At 40.5% G+C, this 21,355-nt stretch overlaps 1 protein-coding gene across 1 annotated transcript in view; it reads right to left on the bottom strand.

Annotated features, from left to right (window-relative positions):
• Positions 1 to 545: 545 nt before the first annotated feature.
• Positions 546 to 21,355, bottom strand: part of LOC120988735 (solute carrier family 2, facilitated glucose transporter member 11-like) — a 58,449-nt gene continuing 37,639 nt past the window's right edge. The window contains exons 6-14 of the mRNA XM_040416383.1: positions 21,085 to 21,209; positions 20,611 to 20,740; positions 20,318 to 20,466; positions 20,047 to 20,231; positions 15,175 to 15,285; positions 14,957 to 15,058; positions 3,914 to 3,989; positions 3,274 to 3,401; positions 546 to 1,338 (exon numbers count right to left, since the gene is read on the bottom strand). Of these exons, the coding sequence (XP_040272317.1) occupies positions 1,147 to 1,338; positions 3,274 to 3,401; positions 3,914 to 3,989; positions 14,957 to 15,058; positions 15,175 to 15,285; positions 20,047 to 20,231; positions 20,318 to 20,466; positions 20,611 to 20,740; positions 21,085 to 21,209 (1,198 nt within the window). The 3' untranslated portion in view covers positions 546 to 1,146. The remainder of the gene's footprint in view (positions 1,339 to 3,273; positions 3,402 to 3,913; positions 3,990 to 14,956; positions 15,059 to 15,174; positions 15,286 to 20,046; positions 20,232 to 20,317; positions 20,467 to 20,610; positions 20,741 to 21,084; positions 21,210 to 21,355) is intronic.

The following is a 21,355-nucleotide window of genomic DNA, read 5'->3' as shown; positions in this document are numbered from 1 at the left end:
CTGGCAGGTTCATATTATGTCATAATCCACCTGTTAGCTGCCATTTAATGTACTCATTGCCACCATATCGTTTCAAGAAGTGTGTGACAATAAAAACGAAGTTCACTTCTGAGTCTAGAGTATGGGTCCGTAGATTTTTTGGGGTATTATATTCAAGATTTGTATGACATGAACATGTGCATTAGCCCTAAAAATGAGTAGGCTAATGCTTCAATAATATAAAAGCCTGGTTATGCCATCCAATTACAGAAGCCACAATAAAATCCCTTAACTCTTTATTTTCTAGAAATTCATGGTCCTGAGGTTAAACAATAAATACATATAATCACACACAACAAGGATAATTTATCAACAGCTTTGTGTCAGTTGTTTGGCGTAAAGCCACAATTTCCACAAAAAATTGGAAACAAAATCACAAATAATGCAAAAATAAATATGCCATTCTCAGAAAAGTAGGTGTAGGCTTGGAGTGGGCTAAAACTTTGAGACAGATTTATTAATATGCGCTTTTTAAAAATTTGGAAAAATGTACTCCAATGTGTTGTTTTTTTTTTAAGACTGTTGTTTGAAACACTGTCTTAATAAATGTGCCCCAGTGTGTCTTCCAGTCTTTAAGAGTAACTGTCGTGTAGGGAATTTTTTTTCAAAATATGCAGTTTTCACCAGGAGAGGTGGAGACTAGGTACTTTGATGTCTCCCATACACAGCACACATATAAATAGGAGGAAATTCTGTTCTTTAGCACACCATCAGAAGCAGCAACAGCATGGAGGACATTATATATCAGAACTGGGAAGTGTGGCTATAAATTCAGCACTGGGTGGGACAGAAAACCTACTACAGCCTTAACCAGCATCTCTGTGTGTCTGTGCCTCCCTCCAGCAGCTCACTCCTCATGCTTGCACTTTCCATAGACTTTAATGGGATCTAATTGAAACCTGATCCCTCAGTAAGCTGGTAACCCAGCTTCACTGAAGATGCATTTTAGCAGTGAATTCAGAGTGAGTGATCAGTGTGAAAGAGGCAATCGTGGAGCAAGAGAGGAGTTTGATAAGTGGCGAAAAGAAATAAGATATTACAAAGTTTCTTATTTTAATTTGTACTAATGATTTATGGAAAAAAATGAAACCGCAGTTATTCTTTATATTAAAGTCTAGTACAAATAACGTTATTCTCGTTGACCTTGTCTTTATCAGCTCCAAAATTAAGCTTGTTAAAGGATTCCAGGATTTCCATCATACTCCGATCCTTCGTCTCTGGTAGTATCCAGAAGGAAAATATAGCCGCAGAGATGCAGTAAACCAAGAAGAAAATGAAGCAGAATGTCCCCAATGCTTCCTATTGAAAAACAGAGTACAGTAATGTAACTTCTAGTGTGGCTGAATCTTTTCACATGTATTATTTTTGTATGGCTTCAGTGTTTGGCTAGTCTATGACTACAAACAGTTATATTAGCAGTGCAACAATTTAATAAATGTACCAGAGACCTCACACATTTTTATATATGACATTAACCTTTCATGTGATGCATTTTTCTGATAGATCTACCAATTACTAGCACAAAGTATTGCTTTTGGCTGTATCATCCATAGTGAGAGTTTGTGGCTAACCTTAGAGACATTTCTAAAATAAAAGTTTTAAAATAATCTTTAATAATAGTCAACAGGGTTAGCATAATGTTCACAATGTTTACTATAGAATGGTGGTGGTGATGGTGGGGGTTTATGAAGCCCTGTGCACTAGTTTTCTGGTGACAAATAAAAGCATTTTTTTTAAACAAAAATTTGAGATTTTGTTTGTTGCTTTCTGATGCTCAAATCACCCTTGTAAGAAAGCACTCAATCAATCCCATATAAAGGAATAGAGAGTTGAACAGTTATGAGTACTACCACTCCATTTACAGAGTGGAATCAGGAAGTCCTTGTTCTCAAGATAGATGAGGGTCCCAGCTGTCGGACCCTCGAAATCTGATATCACCTATCCTGTGAATAGGAGATACATACTTTTCATAGGATAACTTCTCTCTTTAAAGGCTATGGGCAGCTTTTGTGCATGAAAATCCAATAAACACTTATGTTACTTAACTACTGTAGAACAAATATGTGCGCTTATCTGTGTTTTGCACTGAGCTACCTTTTCTATGCACACGGCAACTCTTTTATCTGGTTCTCACCCACTTCTAGACTCTCAATTCTGGCTCTGCGGGGGTTCCCTTCAGCTCTGCTCCCCTACTCCTCTACTCTCTCGGTTTGCATAACTCCACCTACTCACTGTTAGACAGCCCTGGTCCCTTACAGGTTTATGTAGAACCCACTCTCTTGACCAGGTTCTACCTAGACCTGCATAGGACCAGGATAGTGAGCTCTGATAAATCTCCCCCATAATAGCTCAGATTTTGAAAGTGTGATGTGTCTTTATCATTGAGTAACCTATTAGTAGCAGTAGGACAGAAAACTGGTGACCCTTGTCAGCTGCATTACTTACCAGCCTCACAGACAGGGCTCCTACTCCATGCCTCTGGTCTGTGCTGCTGATATTGAACACATAGCCTCCGGTCGACCAGCTCTGTCCCTGCTCCACCACCTCCCCATGACTGCACCCCTGACCTGTCTACACATCCTTGTCTCCTCCCCTGCATCAGTTTACAGAGGCACATACCTTCCTCCCTGCACACCTCTGCCGTCCGGTGAGAAAGTGAAAGTAGTGGGAGTGTGCAGGGGCGGCAGAGCAGTCAGTAAGTGCTGCTGTAGAATGACTCCTACACTGTCGGAGCAGAGGGAAGATTTCCTGCCTGCTGAAGCCAGTATAATCAAAAAATTTGTTTATGCTACAGAACTGGCACAAATCCCTTAATACATTTCTGATACCTGCAGAGCAGCCTAGAATGGTGAGACGGCAGGGCCTCACTAGACTGCTCTACAATAAATGGTAATGATGCAATCCTGTCTATGATATGCAATCCTGGCTCAGCAGCCTGACAGGAACGCTCATCTATGTGTTGTACATGCAAGTGTCAGAGCGTGGTTAGTGAGCCACCACCCCCTTCCTCCAGGCAGTTCTGCAGGTGGAGACAAACAATCCTGCTAACATTCTAGGTTGCTTGTGGCCATTTTAAATCATCACTACTTAGCATAACGAGCAATCATTCTAAGAGCTCTGTGAATTTTAGAAGTAAAAAAACCAGAGTAGGCCAAATTAACAGCTAGACATGACAGAGCCTTCATTTCTCCATGCAACTCATGTAGTTTACACCTGCTGTGTTGAAGATCCTACCTCAACAAAAGGAAATGCCAAGCCTATCACAAATAATCCCAGCCAAATGAGGGCTCCAGTTATGGCATATGCAGCTGGTCTGTAGCACTGAACAAATAGTTCTGTGGGCAGGACACAAGTAACTCCTCCTATAAAATAAATATTAAAAACAATATGCATCACTAAAAATTTAGTCATTTAAAAACATGAAAATATGAATTTGCTATTTTTCACTTGACTTTATCCATAATATTCCAAAAGATAATACCCCAATAACATAAGACTAATTTTTATCATGTTAAAGGAAATCTGTCAGCCCTGAAACACCACCCAAACTAGAATAAGCTGTGTATGTTGTAAGTGACGCCTAGTCCGGTTATGTGATTTTTATCTTCATACTCTGAAATGCAATAAGAGCATTCCCGTGCCCATAACGCACATAGTGGAGAGGACTCAAAGAGGAGTCCTCTCGAAGCATTTAATTGTTGGTTTGTAGGAGCTCAGTGTCAGAATGATATAAATTATATAATCAGACTCAGCATCAATTACACTATTCACTGCTTATTATACTTTGGGGGGAGGGGGGGGGGGGTTGTAGCTGACAGATTCCCTCTAAAGAGCAGAAGGATGCAGATGAAAATGATGCATTTATTCTACTGACCTGGTCCCAAGCCGTAGCTCAATGTAAAGATGAAGATCAACATACAAGAACCATATGGCAGCCAAGAGTATATATCCTGCAGGAAAACAGAAGTATTGTGTAAACAGCACATCGGAAATCTCGTATATGAAGGGAATTGCCATTTATTAGAATAAACAGGATCTGCCTATGTATTTTTGGATTTGGATGACATACTATTTGCTTACTGGCACACCATGTGTATGTGTGGTGTCAGAACTAAGAAAGAAAACCAAGAGGTGGAAAGAAGAAAATAAGTGCATTTAAAGCATACGTCCACCTTTACAACCAATTTTAGCTAATATATCTAAAATAGAAAATAGAGCAACTTTGTAAATAGTCTTTATTTTAAAAAATTAATCCTACAGTTTTGTTTATACAGCTCATATGCAAATATGTGGGCTCTTGTAATTGCAAACTAGAAACAAACTCTGTGGCTCAGATTTACTAATGTGTCTGCGGCAGAAAATTGTCTAAAAGAGGAGAAAACTGGTCCAGTTTGCTGCATCTAGGATTTCTATACTTTCTTCTGACATGTTTGCCAAGGGTGAAAGGCTTAACAGAAATAGCCCCAAGTTTGCTAGAAAGGACAGGGCCAGAGATGCACAATTTTGCATCAAATCTACACTACACTTCTGGCATATAAATCTGGAAGTCTCATCGTAAGCCAACCAATAGTTGGTATAGAGTCAGAGAAAAGGGTCTATCCCTGCACCACATGTATCATCCAGCCTGAGCCCCTGTGATAAATCAGGTGCAGGTCTACACAGTCGGTCTAAGCGTACACCATCTATAGGAGTAGTAAATCTGGGCCTGTGTGTCTGATCCTGTAGTGGAGTTAATCTCACTGTATATGCATATACAGACACAGATATAAAAAAAAACATGGTTAGATGACATTTGGTAACTTACTAATGCGAATTTAGGAATGTGTTTGCTTTCAATATGATACTTTGTACTGTTTGGAGCTCTGTCTGTGTCCTTTTTGCTATAATTTATATTGTGGTAATAGAGGGGCCTGCCCAAACTGTGCAATAGGTTAAAAAGTAATGGCAGTTAACCACATGTAAAGTGACACTTCCTTCAAAAAGGGATTCAATATTCGTAAAAAAACAGTCGTTTTAAGAATTTTTTGGCCATTTTTCTTTTTCATTTTGGCAGTACTATACCATTTAAAATTAAATACAGAATAGAATTGTCCTTTTAGCAGTCAGAACAGAGAGATAAAACTCTTATATAGTTAGTTAATCCATTGTTTAGCTAACTTCTTCCTTTCATAGCAGCAGTAATCTGCTTGTATAATAGTAGATTATAGAATTTGGATCACAGTATAATAGCTACATTGTTTTCTTGATAAGCCCAGATAAAGACACCCATAGAAGAGCATTGCACTTATCAGTGTAATCTGTGATGCGATAACTAATCCACTTCCCTCTCTAAACGAAGTGAATGGCAAAGTCCAAACAAAGGAAGAAGTTAAGAACTAAGACAAGAAGCCGAATACATAGATCCAGAAAACCATCCACCTGTTTTTAGTAACAAAAAGTACACAGACTTTTTACTTATAGGTTGCTTATAAGTGAGAAACAAAAATTTGATGGTAGTGTCCCTTTAAACTGTATGCTCATACATAATACACTGCTCAAAAAAATAAAGGGAACACAAAAATAACACATCCTAGATCTGAATTAATTAAATATTCTTCTGAAATACTTTGTTCTTTACATAGTTGAATGTGCTGACAACAAAATCACACACAAAAATAATATGGAAATAAAAAATTTTAACCCTTGGAGGTCTGGATTTGGAGTCACCCTCAAAATTAAAGTGGAAAAACACACTACAGGCTAATCCAACTTTGATGTAATGTCCTTAAAACAAGTCAAAATGAGGCTCAGTAGTGTGTGTGGCCTCCACGTGCCTGTATGACCTCCCTACAACGCCTGTGCATGCTCCTGATGAGGTGGCGGACGGTCTCCTGAGGGATCTCCTCCCAGACCTGGACTAAAGCATCTGCCAACTCCTGGACAGTCTGTGGTGCAACGTGACGTTGGTGGATAGAGCGAGACGTTATGTCCCAAATGTGCTCAATTGGATTCAGGTCTGGGGAACGGGCGGGCCAGTCCATAGCATCAATGCCTTCGTCTTGCAGGAACTGCTGACACACTCCAGCCACATGAGGTCTAGCATTGTCTTGCATTAGGAGGAACCCAGGGCCAAACGCACCAGCATATGGTCTCACAAGGGGTCTGAGGATCTCATCTTGGTACCTAATGGCAGTCAGGCTACCTCTGGCGAGCCCATGGAGGGCTGTGCGGCCCTCCAAAGAAATGCCACCCCACACCATTACTGACCCAATGCCAAACCGGTCATGCTGGAGGATGTTGCAGGCAGCAGAACGTTCTCCACGGCGTCTCCAGACTCTGTCACATGTGCTCAGTGTGAACCTGCTTTCATCTGTGAAGAGCACAGGGCGCCAGTGGCGAATTTGCCAATCTTGGTGTTTTCTGACAAATGCCAAACGTCCTGCACGGTGTTGGGCTGTAAGCACAACCCCCACCTGTGGACGTCTGGCCCTCATATCACCCTCATGGAGTCTGTTTCTGACCGTTTGAGCAGACACATGCACATTTGTGGCCTGCTGGAGGTCATTTTGCAGGGCTCTGGCAGTGCTCCTCCTGTTCCTCCTTGCACAAAGGCGGAGGTAGCGGTCCTGCTGCTGGGTTGTTGCCCTCCTACGGCCTCCTCCACGTCTCCTGATGTACTGGCCTGTCTCCTGGTAGCGCCTCCATGCTCTGGACACTATGCTGACAGACACAGCAAACCTTCTTGCCACAGCTCGCGTTGATGTGCCATCCTGGATAAGCTGCACTACCTGAGCCACTTGTGTGGGTTGTAGACTCCGTCTCATGCTACCACTAGAGTGAAAGCATCGGCAGCATTCAAAAGTGACCAAAACATCAGCCAGGAAGCATAGGAACTGAAAAGTGGTCAGGTCACCACCTGCAGAACCACTCCTTTATTGGGGGTGTCTTGCTAATTGCCTATAATTTCCACCTGTTGTCTATCCCATTTGCACAACAGCATGTGAAATTGATTGTCACTCAGTGTTGCTTCTTAAGTGGACAGTTTTATTTCACAGAAGTGTGATTGACTTGGAGTTACATTGTGTTGTTTAAGTGTTCCCTTTATTTTTTTGAGCAGTGTATTTCACAACATATCAGGGTTGTTTCGGTATGGGTGGGATATCAATTACTCCTATAACCAATACCGATCGCTAGATTGAAATGGCATCAGTGCTAAGAACGAGCTGCACCATTATGTCTTCTGTCAGCCTCACTTGTCTATTCTAGAAGCCATACGATTAGCCACTGGCTGTAATGTGCCTTCTTAATGATATGCAAATAATATTTTTAAATCCATTTACATATTTAGAGGCTGGAATCTAGTGTGTTGAGTCAAACAGAGGAGCAGACACAAAAAGACTTATCATCAATCTTTCTTTTACACTTACTCTTCCATTAGGACCCACTTTGGAGCTTTGGCTCCAAAAAAACTCCATCGAAAAGTGTTATTCGAGGCAAAGGCCCATTCACACGTCAGCTTTGTCAGCGCAATTTGGCTTCTGCACCAAAATGGTTTCTTGTGTCAGTGAAGACTCCTTCTCCCCTTGTTATCAATGGAAGGCTGTACTTCTGTTCATGAGGCTGTGGTTTACAGCTGTGATCACATCAAGAAAGTGCGTGGCCTTTATTTTCCAAGCAATCACGGCTATGAACTGCAGCCCCTCATTGAAAACAATGGAAGGCAGATTCTGCACGTTCGCCGGCAGATTTTTGGCACCCAATCCCGCCATGTGAATGGGGCTTTACGGGTGCTTTCACACATGCCATCTGTATGCAGATTTTGAAGCCAAAGCAATTCATTCCTAATTTTGGCTTAAAAAATGACATAAAATCAAAAGCGGCGTATGTGAAAGCTTCCTGAAGAAAGCTTCTACAACTGCTCCTTTCTGTTGCGATACATCATGCCAAAACACCAATTTCTTTGGTATAGTTTCACAGATGTAATAGTAATACAGTTCCACCACTAATGGAATATGTGAGCATGCCGTTAGAAAAGAGAGCAATATAACATTGTCCTTTCCTGTTTCTGCTATGGTGTTCTTACAAAAAATGTAAAATACACTGCTCAAAAAAATAAAGGGAACACTTAAACAACACAATGTAACTCCAAGTCAATCACACTTCTGTGAAATCAAACTGTCCACTTAGGAAGCAACACTGAGTGACAATCAATTTCACATGCTGTTGTGCAAATGGGATAGATAACAGGTGGAAATTATAGGCAATTAGCAAGACACCCCCAATAAAGGCGTGGTTCTGCAGGTGGTGACCCCAGACCACTTCTCAGTTCCTATGCTTCCTGGCTGATGTTTTGGTCACTTTTGAATGCTGGCGGTGCTTTCACTCTAGTGGTATAAAATGGATGGTGTAGCAGCACTCGGGATATACCGGCCTTGATGTGGTGGTGCACGCGGTGTTGAACGTCAGTCCGTAGCGTCCCTCCAAGTATCCAAAGAAATAGAAAAACCGCAGCACTCTCTTGTATCTTTAAATCCCTTTTATTCATGAATTTGATGGAATAAAAGGGATTTAAAGATACAAGAGAGTGCTGCGGTTTTTCTATTTCTTTGTTCACTCTAGTGGTAGCATGAGACGGAGTCTACAACCCACACAAGTGGCTCAGGTAGTGCAGCTTATCCAGGATCGCACATCAATGCGAGCTGTGGCAAGAAGGTTTGCTGTGTCTGTCAGCGTAGTGTCCAGAGCATGGAGGCGCTACCAGGAGACAGGCCAGTACATCAGGAGACGTGGAGGAGGCCGTAGGAGGGCAACAACCCAGCAGCAGGACCGCTACCTCCGCCTTTGTGCAAGGAGGAACAGGAGGAGCACTGCCAGAGCCCTGCAAAATGACCTCCAGCAGGCCACAAATGTGCATGTGTCTGCTCAAACGGTCAGAAACAGACTCCTTGAGGGTGATATGAGGGCCCGACGTCCACAAGTGGGGGTTGTGCTTACAGCCCAACACCGTGCAGGACGTTTGGCATTTGCCAGAGAACACCAAGATTGGCAAATTCGCCACTGGCGCCCTGTGCTCTTCACAGATGAAAGCAGGTTCACACTGAGCACATGTGACAGACGTGACAGAGTCTGGAGACGCCGTGGAGAACGTTCTGCTGCCTGCAACATCCTCCAACATGACCGGTTTGGCATTGGGTCAGTAATGGTGTGGGGTGGCATTTCTTTGGAGGGCCACACAGCCCTCCATGGGCTCGCCAGAGGTAGCCTGACTGCCATTAGGTACCGAGATGAGATCCTCAGACCCCTTGTGAGACCATATGCTGGTGCGTTTGGCCCTGGGTTCCTCCTAATGCAAGACAATGCTAGACCTCATGTGGCTGGAGTGTGTCAGCAGTTCCTGCAAGACGAAGGCATTGATGCTATGGACTGGCCCGCCCGTTTCCCAGACCTGAATCCAATTGAGCACATCTGGGACATCATGTCTCGCTCTATCCACCAACGTCACGTTGCACCACAGACTGTCCAGGAGTTGGCAGATGCTTTAGTCCAGGTCTGGGAGGAGATCCCTCAGGAGACCGTCCGCCACCTCATCAGAGGCATGCACAGGCGTTGTAGGGAGGTCATACAGGCACGTGGAGGCCACACACACTACTGAGCCTCATTTTGACTTGTTTTAAGGACATTACATCAAAGTTGGATCAGCCTGTAGTGTGTTTTTCCACTTTAATTTTGAGTGTGACTCCAAATCCAGACTTCCATGGGTTGAAAAATTTGATTTCCATTTTTGAATTTTTGTGTGATTTTGTTGTCAGCACATTCAACTATGTAAAGAACAAAGTATTTCAGAAGAATATTTAATTAACTCAGATCTAGGATGTGTTATTTTTGTGTTCCCTTAATTTTTTTGAGCAGTGTACTATAGTATAATGTTGCATAAGATGAATTGCACTTTTCCGCATCTTTAAATATAAGAAATGTAACATAAAAGATTACTGGAAGTCTTATCTTTTTAATGTGCACTGCCTGATTTATGAAATTGATATTCACATGATGGCAGCAGCATGGCTCTTCCAAGCATAAGGAAAACTGAAAAGTTCTGGTCCAATTGATACAAATATTATAGCTTTATTACTACATTAAACAAATCAATAAAGACAAAATATATGGAAGCTGCTGAAAAGATGGGGAATTCTCCCGACACAGAGAGCACCCTGGTGTCACAGCTAAAAATTATCATATAATCTAAAATGTTATTCACTTCACATATCCCCTTTAGTGTTTAAAGGCTACACACACTTTTGGAGGCAATTTATGTTTATGATTTGCATTTTATTCATTTTTGGGTAAAAATCATATTTTCTATTGGCCTTTATTAAAAATATTGAGCCATTCTGTCACAAAGGGTTAACTGTTTTTCTAACTGTGTGACTGGTACTTTAACTTTGTGCCGGTCATCTAAAAACCCTTATCTCTAAACTACTAAGAGGTCATAAACCAGGCATGGCCAACCTGCGTCTCTTCAGCTGTTGTAAAACTACAACTCCCACCATGCCCTGCTGTAGGCTAATAGTTGTAGGCAGTCTGGGCATGCTGGGAGTTTTGCAACAACTGGAGAGCCTCAGGTTGGCCATCCCTGTCATAAACACTTATTTAAGCCACATTCCTATCAGTAAGATAAGGATTGAGCTTTAATGAGAGTTTATGATGTCAGAGAGCAGAGATAAGAAGTCTGTCTGCTCCCCAGATGACGGAAAAGATAGAAAAGCAGGCAGTAGTAGAGCATCTCAGCTCTGTACACAAAAAAGAATTCCATATTTTTAATACAGACCAACTAAAAAAAAAAAGGATTTTTAACTCAAAATAAGTACAATGCAATAATAAAGAAAAAATTGCCCCCAAAGGAGTACATAGCCTTTAAGTATTGTGTATAGCTACTAGATGTAATAGAACTGGTATCATCTCATCAAATTATTTTAGATTATATGATAATTTTGACTGGGGCACAAGGGTGCTCTCTGTATTGGGGGGAATACTCCATCTTTTCAGCAGCTACCATATTTTGTTTTCATTGATTTGTACTATGTAATAAAACAGCTATAATATTTGCATCAATTGGACAAGAACTTTAATTTTTTATGTTTGGTTGTACTTACAGAAAGGGTCCTTATATATTTATGGGCATATGAAGGTGATTTAAGCAGCATATTTTATTTACATATGGTCCTTTTGGACCAAAGATAGCCTTTTTTCCACATGCTTATTGAATTAAAACTTAACTTTTATTATTTTCTATTTTAATATGTCTATTTAGTGAGGAAGTATTTAAAAGTATCAGTAGGCGGCACAGTTTTGGCACTGTGACAATATTATATTCAGCGTCCTGCTTTATCTCTCTGTAGCAGGAGCTTAGATTAGTATACTTTGTCCATGGCCGCACGCTGCCACCCACACTCCTAATCTCTCTAGTTGATCTATGTCCCTAACTGGTATTAAAATGCCGACAGACAGACGCTGCCCCCCGACATGTTTTGTCGGATTACTGGCGTCTTCAGGGGATCGGGCAGTGCGAGTGTGCGGCTGCGGGGACAATTTATAATCTAGCATGCTGACATCATAAGGTGTCATCAGGCAGAGTAACCTATGCTGGCGCTCGTTACTATGATCTAATGAATGGTGGGGTAGATGTCACCACTAATAGGGTAAGTATTCACACTATCCATCCCCTGTGGTGTTGTCTACTTGCAATTACAGAGGTCAAACGTTTCCTGTAGTTCTTGACCAGGTTTGCACACACTGCAACAGGGATTTTGGTCCACTCCTCCACACAGATCTCCTCTAGATCTGTCAGGTTTCGGGGCTGTCGCTGAGCAACACAGAGTTTCTGCTCCCTCCAAAGATGTTCTATTGGATTTATGTCTGGAGACTGGCTAGGCCACTCCAGAACCTTGATATGCTTCTGACGGAGCCACTCCTTGGTTATCCTGGCTGTGTGCTTCAGGTCGTTGTCATGATGGGAGATCCAGCCACGACCCATCTTCAATGCTCTGACTGAGGGAAGGAGGTTGTTACTCAAAATCTCACAATAAATGGCCCCATTTATCCTATCCTCTCCTTAATACAGTGCAGTCATCCTGTCCCCCTCACAGAAAAGCACCCCCAAAGCATGATGTTACCACCCCCATGCTTCACAGTAGGAATGGTGTTTTTGGGATGCAACTCATCCGTCTTTTTCCTCCAAACACGACGAGTGAAGTTTAGACCAAAAAGTTCTACTTTATGCTCTCATCTGACCACATGACTTTCTCCCATGCCTCCTCTGGATCATCCAGATGGTCATTGGCAAACTTCAGACGTGTCTGGACATGTGATGACTTAAACAGGGGAACCTTCCGTACAATGCATGATTTGAAACCATGAAGGCGTAGTGTTTTACCGACAGTGACCTTTAAAACTGTGGTCCCAGCTCTCTTCATGTCATTGATCAGCTCCTTCCTTGTAGTTCTGGGCTGATTCCTCACCTTTCTTATCATCCGTGATACTCCACGAGGTGAGATCTTGCATGGAGCCCCAGTTCGAGGGAGACTGACAGTCGTCTTTAACCTCTTCCATTTTCTAACAATTGCTCCAACAGTTGATCTATTTTCACCAAGCTGCTTGGCAATTGCCCGTAGCATTTTCCAGCCTTGTGGAGGTCCACAATCTTGTCTCTGGTGTCTTTTGACAGCTCTTTGGTCTTGCAAATGGTAGTAATTGGCATCTGACTGACTGTGGGGTGGACAGGTGTCTTTAAAGAGCTCAGACAGGTGCTACTAAGTTAGATTGAGTGGAGAAGAGGTGGACTTTTTAAAGGCACAGTAACAGGTCTTTGAGAGCCAGAATTCTTGATGTTTCTCAGGTGTTCAAATACTTATGTTCAGCAGTGCAAGACAAATACATTCTTTAAAAATCATACAATGTGATTTCCTGAAATTATTTTTTAAATTCTGTCTCTCAGAGTGGGAATGCACCTACAATGTGAATTTCAGACCCCTCCATGATTTCTAAGTGGGAGAACTTACAAAATCGCAGGGTGTTCAAATACTTCTGTTCCTCACTGTATATGGAGCACTTCTTGAGGGTCACCAAATTTGTTAATTTATTCACTGTGGTAATTTGCTCTAATTTATTTTAACTTTATTTATTTTGAATTCATTATTTATTATTCACATCCGTTAGTATATTCTCCTATTCTTCTTGAAGCTCAGAATATATATAGGTCATCTTATTATTACAAATCATATTCTCGTAGATTTTTGCTTCAGAGAATTTCTATTGCATTTATTTTATGTTTATTGTTAATACTCATTCAAATCCACATTTCTTCTCCTTTCCATAGAATCATTATTAAATAGAGATTCTACTACAGAACAACACCATCCATCAACCTTGTATATTGCCAGGTCAATTTAAAGTTCTAGAATTTAGGTACTTATAATGTATAACCATTTATTAACTAAATACATTTTGTTTTAGAAAACACTGTCCCAGTCTATTCATTTTTTAATTTATTTCCTCAATGATAATTCCTCTTTACATTTTGTATCTTTATATTGCTATGAGCTTATTACAGGAAGGATGAATAGGTAAAGCCTTCATTTAGGCCATGAGGAGCGAGACTATTGAGATGGTAAACCATCTTGTCTCCTCCTGTTGTAATCTTTTGTCAATACTCCCTTGTCTCGGACCAGATTTAATTTTGGTAATGCCCCAAAATTTGAGGTTGGAGGTGTTTCCCTGATGTTGAGATCTTATATGTCTAGATATAGAAGTATCCTCTTCTGTCTTGATACTGCTCAGGTGTCTAGAAATCCGTCTTCTTAATTCCTGTATTATTTTTCCTACATATATTTTGGGGCAGTCACATTTGATAACATATACCACACCTGTTGATTTACAATTTACATAGTCTTTTATTTGGCATAAATTGTAAATCAATAAGTGTGGTATATGTTATCAAATGTGACTGCCCCAAAATATATGTAGGAAAATACAGCGCCCGACTTCCATGACGCTTCGGCGAGTACAATGCATCCGTCTTGAACACCATTGAAAGTCAATGGGGGACGGATCCGTTTTCTATTGTGCAATATTGTGTCAGCGAAAACTGATCCGTCCCCATTGACTTACATTGTGTGCCAGGATCTGTTTGGGGATCTGTTTGGCTTCTCTCCGTCAGGCGGACAGCAAAACGCTGCAGGCAGCGTTTTGGTGTCCGCCTCCAGAGCGGAATTGTGACTGAGCGGAGGCAAACTGATGCATTCTGAGCAAATCCTTTTCCATTCAGAATGCATTAGGGCAAAACTGATCTGTTTTGGACTGCTTATGAAAGCCCTGAACGGATCTCACAACCGGAAAGCCAAAACGGTAGTGTGGAAGTAGCCTTATGATGTCAGCACGCTAGGTTATAAATTGTCCAGCGGCTGTACACACGCACTGCCCGATCCCCTGAAGACGCCGGTGAAACATGTCATGGGTAGTGTCTGTTAGGCATTTTAATAGCAGTTAGGGGCACAGAACAACTAAAACACCAACATATGTTGGAATACAGGGCATAGAGAGATTAAGAATGTGGGTGGCAGCACGCGGCCACGGACACAGTATACTAATCTAAGCTCCTGCTACAGAGACGTAAAGCAGGACGCTGAATATAATATTGTCACGGTGCCGTAACTGTGCCGCCTACTGATACTTTTAAATACTTCCTCACTAAATAGACATATTAAAATAGAAAAGAATAAAAGTTAAGTTAAGTTTTAATTCAATAAGCATGTGGAAAAAAGGCTATCTTTGGTTCAAAAGGACTATATGTAAATAAAATAGTAATAAAATAAATAATACACCTATCCACACACTATTTGGGGTCATATAATTTTTTTGTGTATTTAAGCAGCATAGCTCTTACCTGAAGAGAGAGTGTGGCAGTGAGCAAGGTCAATGTTAACGCCAAGATCACATAGTTCACCCATAGTAGTGTTTTTCTGCCCAGACGATCAATGAGAAAGCCCTATAAAAATACAGTAAAGGTACTGAAAAGCATGAAAAGGAATTACATGTGCCAGTAAAGCTGGGTCTTGTTCATGAATGAATATGGGGTGGAAACCAAATTAGTACATTACTTACACACAGCACTGTTGTGAGAATTTCCATGATCCCGATTCCAAGAGAGACGTATGGGGCCTCACTGGCTGGAATACCTGCATTTTGGAAAATGTCATACGCATAGAAGTAAACCTGTCATTATAAAAAGGAAGTGTTATTTTCAGATAGAGATACTGAATGTAAAACTGTATACATGTAAGGTGCTGATGACATTTATAAATGGAATAATCGTAATTTAAAAAAAACTCTTGCTTTTTTGATCCTATCATCAATAACCGCAAAAAAAACTATAATTGTCTCTAAGTCTATATTTAATATTTTTTTTAGAACCTTCCCAAGTGTTCAGGATTCATCAGAGCAGTTTTGTATTACTAACATTGCCCTACCTTATTGGGCACCATGCACACTATATATACGGACATTTTGATTTCTTGCACATGGACAGGCAATGCTGAGCCACATTTTCTCACATTTAAGATGTGTGAGCCACTAAATACATTTGCAGCATCGTATTCCAATATACTGTAATTTGCTTGAAAGGGGTTTTCCCGAGACATATCTGTGGGGTTATGACACCTGAGACCCCCGACGATCAGCTGTTTGAGAAGGCCGTGGCGCTCGCAGTAGCGCTGTGTCCTTCTCCAGCTTTCCCTAGGCCATGAGACGTCACGTTCATCAGTCATTTGGCCTAGGTACTGCTCAGCGAAGTAAATTAGGCTGAGCTACGATACCAAGCACATACCAAGGCTGTGGCACTACTGCGTGTGCTGGTGCCTTCTGAAACAGTTGATCGTTAGGGGGTCCCGGGTGTTGGACTTAAACTAATCAGATACTGATAACTCATGCAGAGGATAGTCAGTTAAAAAATCTTGGAAAACCCCTTTAAGTATAGTACATTAGGATAAGATACAACAAAAATATTCAGTGGCTCACACATCTTAACCACCTGCCATCTGGGCCATTTGCCCCCTTCCTGACCAGGCCAAATTTTGCAAAACTGACATATCTCACTTTATGTGGTAATAACTTTGGAACGCCTTTATTTATCAAAGTCATTCAGAGATTGTTTTCTCGTGACACATTGTACTTCATGATAGTCATAAATTTGAGTCAAAATATTTCACCTTTATTTATGAAAAAATCCCAAATTTACCCAAAAATTTGAAAAATTCGCAATTTTCTAAATTTCTATTTCTCTGCTTTTAAAACAGAAAGTGATACCTCATAAAATATTTATTATTTAACATTCCCCATATGTCTACTTTATGTTGGCATCATTTTGGAAATGTCATTTTATTTTTTTAGGACGTTAGAAGGCTTAGAAGTTTAGAAGCAATTCTTCAAATTTTTAAGAAAATTGCCAAAACCCACTTTTTAAGGACCAATTCAGGTCTGAAGTCACTTTGTGGGGCCTACATAGTGGATACCCCCATAAATGACCCCATTGTAGAAACTACACCCCTCAAGTTACTTAAAACCGATTTTACAAACTTTGTTAACCCTTTAGGCGTTCCACAAGAATTAAAGGAAAATGGAGATCAAATTTTTAAATTTCACTTTTTGGGCAGATTTTCCATTTTAAGAAATTTTTTTCTTTAACACATCGATGGTTAACAGCCAAACAAAACTCAATATTTATTACCCAGATTCTGCGGTTTACAGAAACACCCCACATATGGTCGTAAACTGCTGTATGGGCACACGGCAAACTGCTGTATGGGCACACGGCAGGGCGCAGAAGAAAAGGAACTCCACATGGTTTTTAGATGCCATGTCCCATTTGAAGCCCCCTGATGCACCCTTACAGTAGAAACTCCCAAGAAGTGACCCCATTTTGGAAACTAGGGGATAAGGTGCCAGTTTTATTAGTACTATTTTTGGGTACATATGATTTTTTGATCATTCATTATAACACTTTATGGGGCAAGGTGACCAAAAAATTGGTTGTTTTAGCACAGTTTCTATTTATTTATTTTTACAGCGTTCACCTGAGGGGTTCAGTCAAGTGACATTTTTATAGAGCAGATTGTTACGGACGTGGCGATACCTAATATGTATACTTTTTCTCATTTATTAAAGTTTTACACAATAATAGCCTTTTTGAAACAAAAAAATTATGTTTTAATGTGTCCATGTTCTGAGAGCTATAGTTTTTTTATTTTTTGAGAGATTTTCTTATGTAGGGGCTCATTTTTTGCGGGATGAGGTGACGGTTTTAGTGGTACTATTTTGTGGGACATACGCGTTTTTGATCACTTGGTGTTGCACCTTTTGTGATGCAAGGTGACAAAAATTGCTTGTTTTGACACAGTTTTTTTTTTTTTTTTTACGGTGTTCACCCGAGGGGTTAGGTCATGTGATATTTTTATAGAGCTGGTTTTTACGGACGCGGCAATACCTAATATGTATACTTTTTTTTATTTGTTTCACTTTAACACAATAATAGCATTTTTGAAACCAAAAAAATGATGTTTTAGTGTCTCCATGTTCTAAGAGCTATAGTTTTTTTTATTTTTTGAGAGATTTTCTTATGTAGGGGCTCATTTTTTGCGGGATGAGGTGGCGGTTTTATTGGTCTATTTTGTGGGACATACGCGTTTTTGATCACTTGGTGTTGCACCTTTTGTGATGCAAGGTGACAAAAATTGCTTGTTTTGACACAGTTTTTTTTTTAGTTTATTTTTACGGTGTTCACCCGAGGGGTTAGGTCATTTTTATAGAGCTGGTTTTTACCGATGCGGCAATACCTAATATGTATACTTTTTTTTATTTTTTCTATTTTTTCTATTTTTAACTTTTTTTTTTTCATTCCTTACTTGGGGACTTTTTTTTTTACATGTGAAACTTTTTTTTATTTTTTTATTTTCAACCTTTTATTTTTATTTTTTTTATTTTACACTTTTCGTCCCCCATAAGGTCATACAGGACCTCTGGGGGACATTTACTTCACTTTTTTTTTTTTTTTTTTTTCACTGTTGATTTCTCCTGTAACTTGGGCTGACATAGTAGCCCCAGTTACAGGACAAATGCACCCCTAGAGAGACTGTACAGCAGCAATCCAGCGCTGTACAGCCTCAGAGCAGGGCTCACCGAGCGCTGTGTATGCAGAGATCCGGAAGGCAGGGACACCTGGGAACTGTCCCTGCCTTGTCTTAGGGTTGCCCTGCTGTCACTGACAGCGGGCAACCCGATCAGCAGCTGCACGATTAGCGTGCAGCTGCTATTTCTGAAAGGACGTTCTGGAACGTCCGTTCAGAAATAGACGTCCACCCATAGGACGTTTATATCCTATGGGCGGACGTGAAGCGGTTAAATGTGACATTTTTATACACCAGTCTTAACCTACAGTGTACTAGGGTACAATGCACCACATTTATTAATGACCAAAATTTGGGCCTTATTTTGGGTGTCCATGCAGCAAACGATTTGAAACTCTGACACTGAAAAACTGACGTTCTTCTATATTTGCTTCAGAGTTCTCTCTGATCTGTTAAGTTCATGTGCTCATGTCATCAGTTTTCATACACACGCAAAAAACCTGAAGAATGACAAACAGCATCTACTAGCAACCATCAGTAACAAACGGACCAAGCTTTAGTGCACTTCAGTGGGGTTCAATTTTGTTTCACTGACCTATTGACTTGAAAGGGCAAGACCTAGGTGAAAAAATGCAAGATGTAGAACATATACAATAGGTGTGGGTCCCATTTCTTGGACTGGTTACTACTATCTAAAAAATGGGGCCCCAAGGAGAATGGAGAGTACAATGAGCTGCTTCCTCTCCATTCACTGTTATGGGACTTCTGACAATAGCTGAGCGAGGAAAGTCCTATAGCAGTGAATGGACAGCAAGTTGTGCATGTGTAGCCATCCCTCCATTACAGCTATGACACTTCTGAAAATAGCCATCAGTCATCAGTTGGCTACTTTCATATGTCTCACAGCTTCAAATGTGCAGCTTGCTCTCCATTTACTTTGGGCCCCCATGCTTGAGATATGCCATAAATATCCCATATTGGAAAGCCACTTTACAGTTTTTTAGCCTGGGTGCTGTCGTCTTTAAACAGACAGCAACCAGACATGAAAATTGTTCATATGCTTGAGCCTTTAGTACATTTCCTTTATATGCCTGCTATCAGCAGATGTAGACTAGTTTCTAGTGAAAGTTATATAAGCATCTCAGACCGACATTGGACCTGCCCCCACTCATCTCACCCAACCAACAATTTTCACCACTTTTTAATTCTGTTGCCAGTTTTAAAAACATGGAACTTTTAAAGCAAATATAGTGTGAATTTTATATGTCAGAAAACCCACAAATACATATGCCCTTAAATCAGAAGAGATCAGCTAGATTGCTTCTCTTGGGTAGAAGTTCTGTACAATGTCACTTCAATCAAGAAGACTGGATGCTCACATGTAACAGGGTAGTGCACCATAAAGTGACTGGCACTGTTATGTGGGTACAGTGGCTGGCATTGTTATCTGGCCAATACCACACCTGAAAAAGGGTCATAGAAATAAAAGATTGCTAATCGCACCACAGTGTGTGTTACATGAGCAGCGAAACAAGGACACTATGTATTGTAAACACATGCATTAAGTAAAAGCGTATAACGCCCTCATAACGTATGAATCTATATAGGACATTATTGTTTTCGATTTTGTAACAAGCTGAATCTCAGAAATGTCTGAGCTGTGACCCAATCAGATTAGTGCGAGACCATTTGTGACCATTATTTGCTGCTGTAAAGCTATTGGTCAGAAACAGACTTGTGATGGTGCATGAGGAGAGCTTGTTTGAGCCCATCCAATGATGTCAGAATTTTTATATTTGCTTTTATAATTTTGGCAAAAAACCTGAGATACATAAAATGAGAAGAAAATGCTTACCGCATTGATGCCTATAAGTTGGACAGCTCCACAAATTAACAGTAATGTGATCATCTGCCAGCGCACTGTGCGATCCACCAGGAGATCCTTCAGGCCTTTGATCTGCTCTCCTACTGCTTCCTTCTCTGTCAACATGTTCTCCATTTCAAAATTATGTTCTCCTGGACCCCACAGCTGCTGCATAGCTGGAAGAAAGAATACACATATGAAATCTGATGCGACAATGTATTGAGTATAACTATTTACTGAGAATGGTGCAACCACACTTTACCTTTTAGACAGGCATCTTTGTCACCTTTGTCGATAAGAAGGTATCTGGGAGACTCTGGAAAAAAGGGTAATGTCACCAACTGAAAGAGTGCTGGAACCGCACTACATGCCAAAAGGTAGGGCCACAATTCTTCTGTCCCCAATAATTCCCTAGAATGAAAGTGGGTAAAGATGCAATGAAGAAAACTATTTTAATTACAAAAAGAGAATAACAAAAAAATTTTTTTTTACTTCTAGCACAAATGAGTACGAGAAGACCTAATAAACTCCTTCAACAATTGTAATTGACAGTACCTGAGTCCTATAACGAACCCCATCAATTTCCCAGTAGCAATGGCAAAAGAAATTGATACGGTGACCATCCCACGCTTAATCTGAGGGGCGCACTCCCCAATATACATTTTGTGAAGATTCAGACTCACACCTAGAACAAACAGCAATATGGTATATAGTTAAACAGACAGGAGATTAAAATCATAATAAAAGTAATGACCATCATTTATAAACTATCCAGAGGACATATGTTAAATGTCGGACTACTGGAAATGATCAAGGGCCCTTAGTGATCTTGACAACAGGGGTCTCTCTGAGCCTTCTTTTTGAATGTATGACTGTGTGTATTTGGTGCTTTCTGCACTACATGAGGTTTTGTAGTTAGTGATGTAAAAAGGAAAATGTAAGGGCCTTTGATGTAAGTAGTTTTAATGCATAATCATAACTTACATATAGAATAAAGTGTTTATTTGCAAGCGTTAACCTTCATTTTACCTGCATTAATTCCATAGAGGAACCTCCCCAAAATAATTATCTCAAATGATTGGGCAGAGCGGCTCATGCACATCAACGCAGCTCCCACTATAGCAACCAGATTATTATATAGTTGAGTCTTCTTTCTGCAAGAGAAGTTTGTTAGACGTGTAGCTCTATCAATTAACCACCTCAGCCCCTATAGCTTAAACACCCTTAATGACCAGGCCACTTTTTACACTTCTGACCTACACTACTTTCACCGTTTATTGCTCGGTCATGCAACTTACCA

This window comes from Bufo bufo, chromosome 2, assembly GCF_905171765.1.
Source record: "Bufo bufo chromosome 2, aBufBuf1.1, whole genome shotgun sequence".
NCBI classification, from domain to species: Eukaryota; Metazoa; Chordata; class Amphibia; order Anura; family Bufonidae; genus Bufo; species Bufo bufo.
The sequence above is the reverse complement of the archived record's forward strand: the minus strand, read 5'-3'. Positions and strand labels throughout refer to the sequence as shown.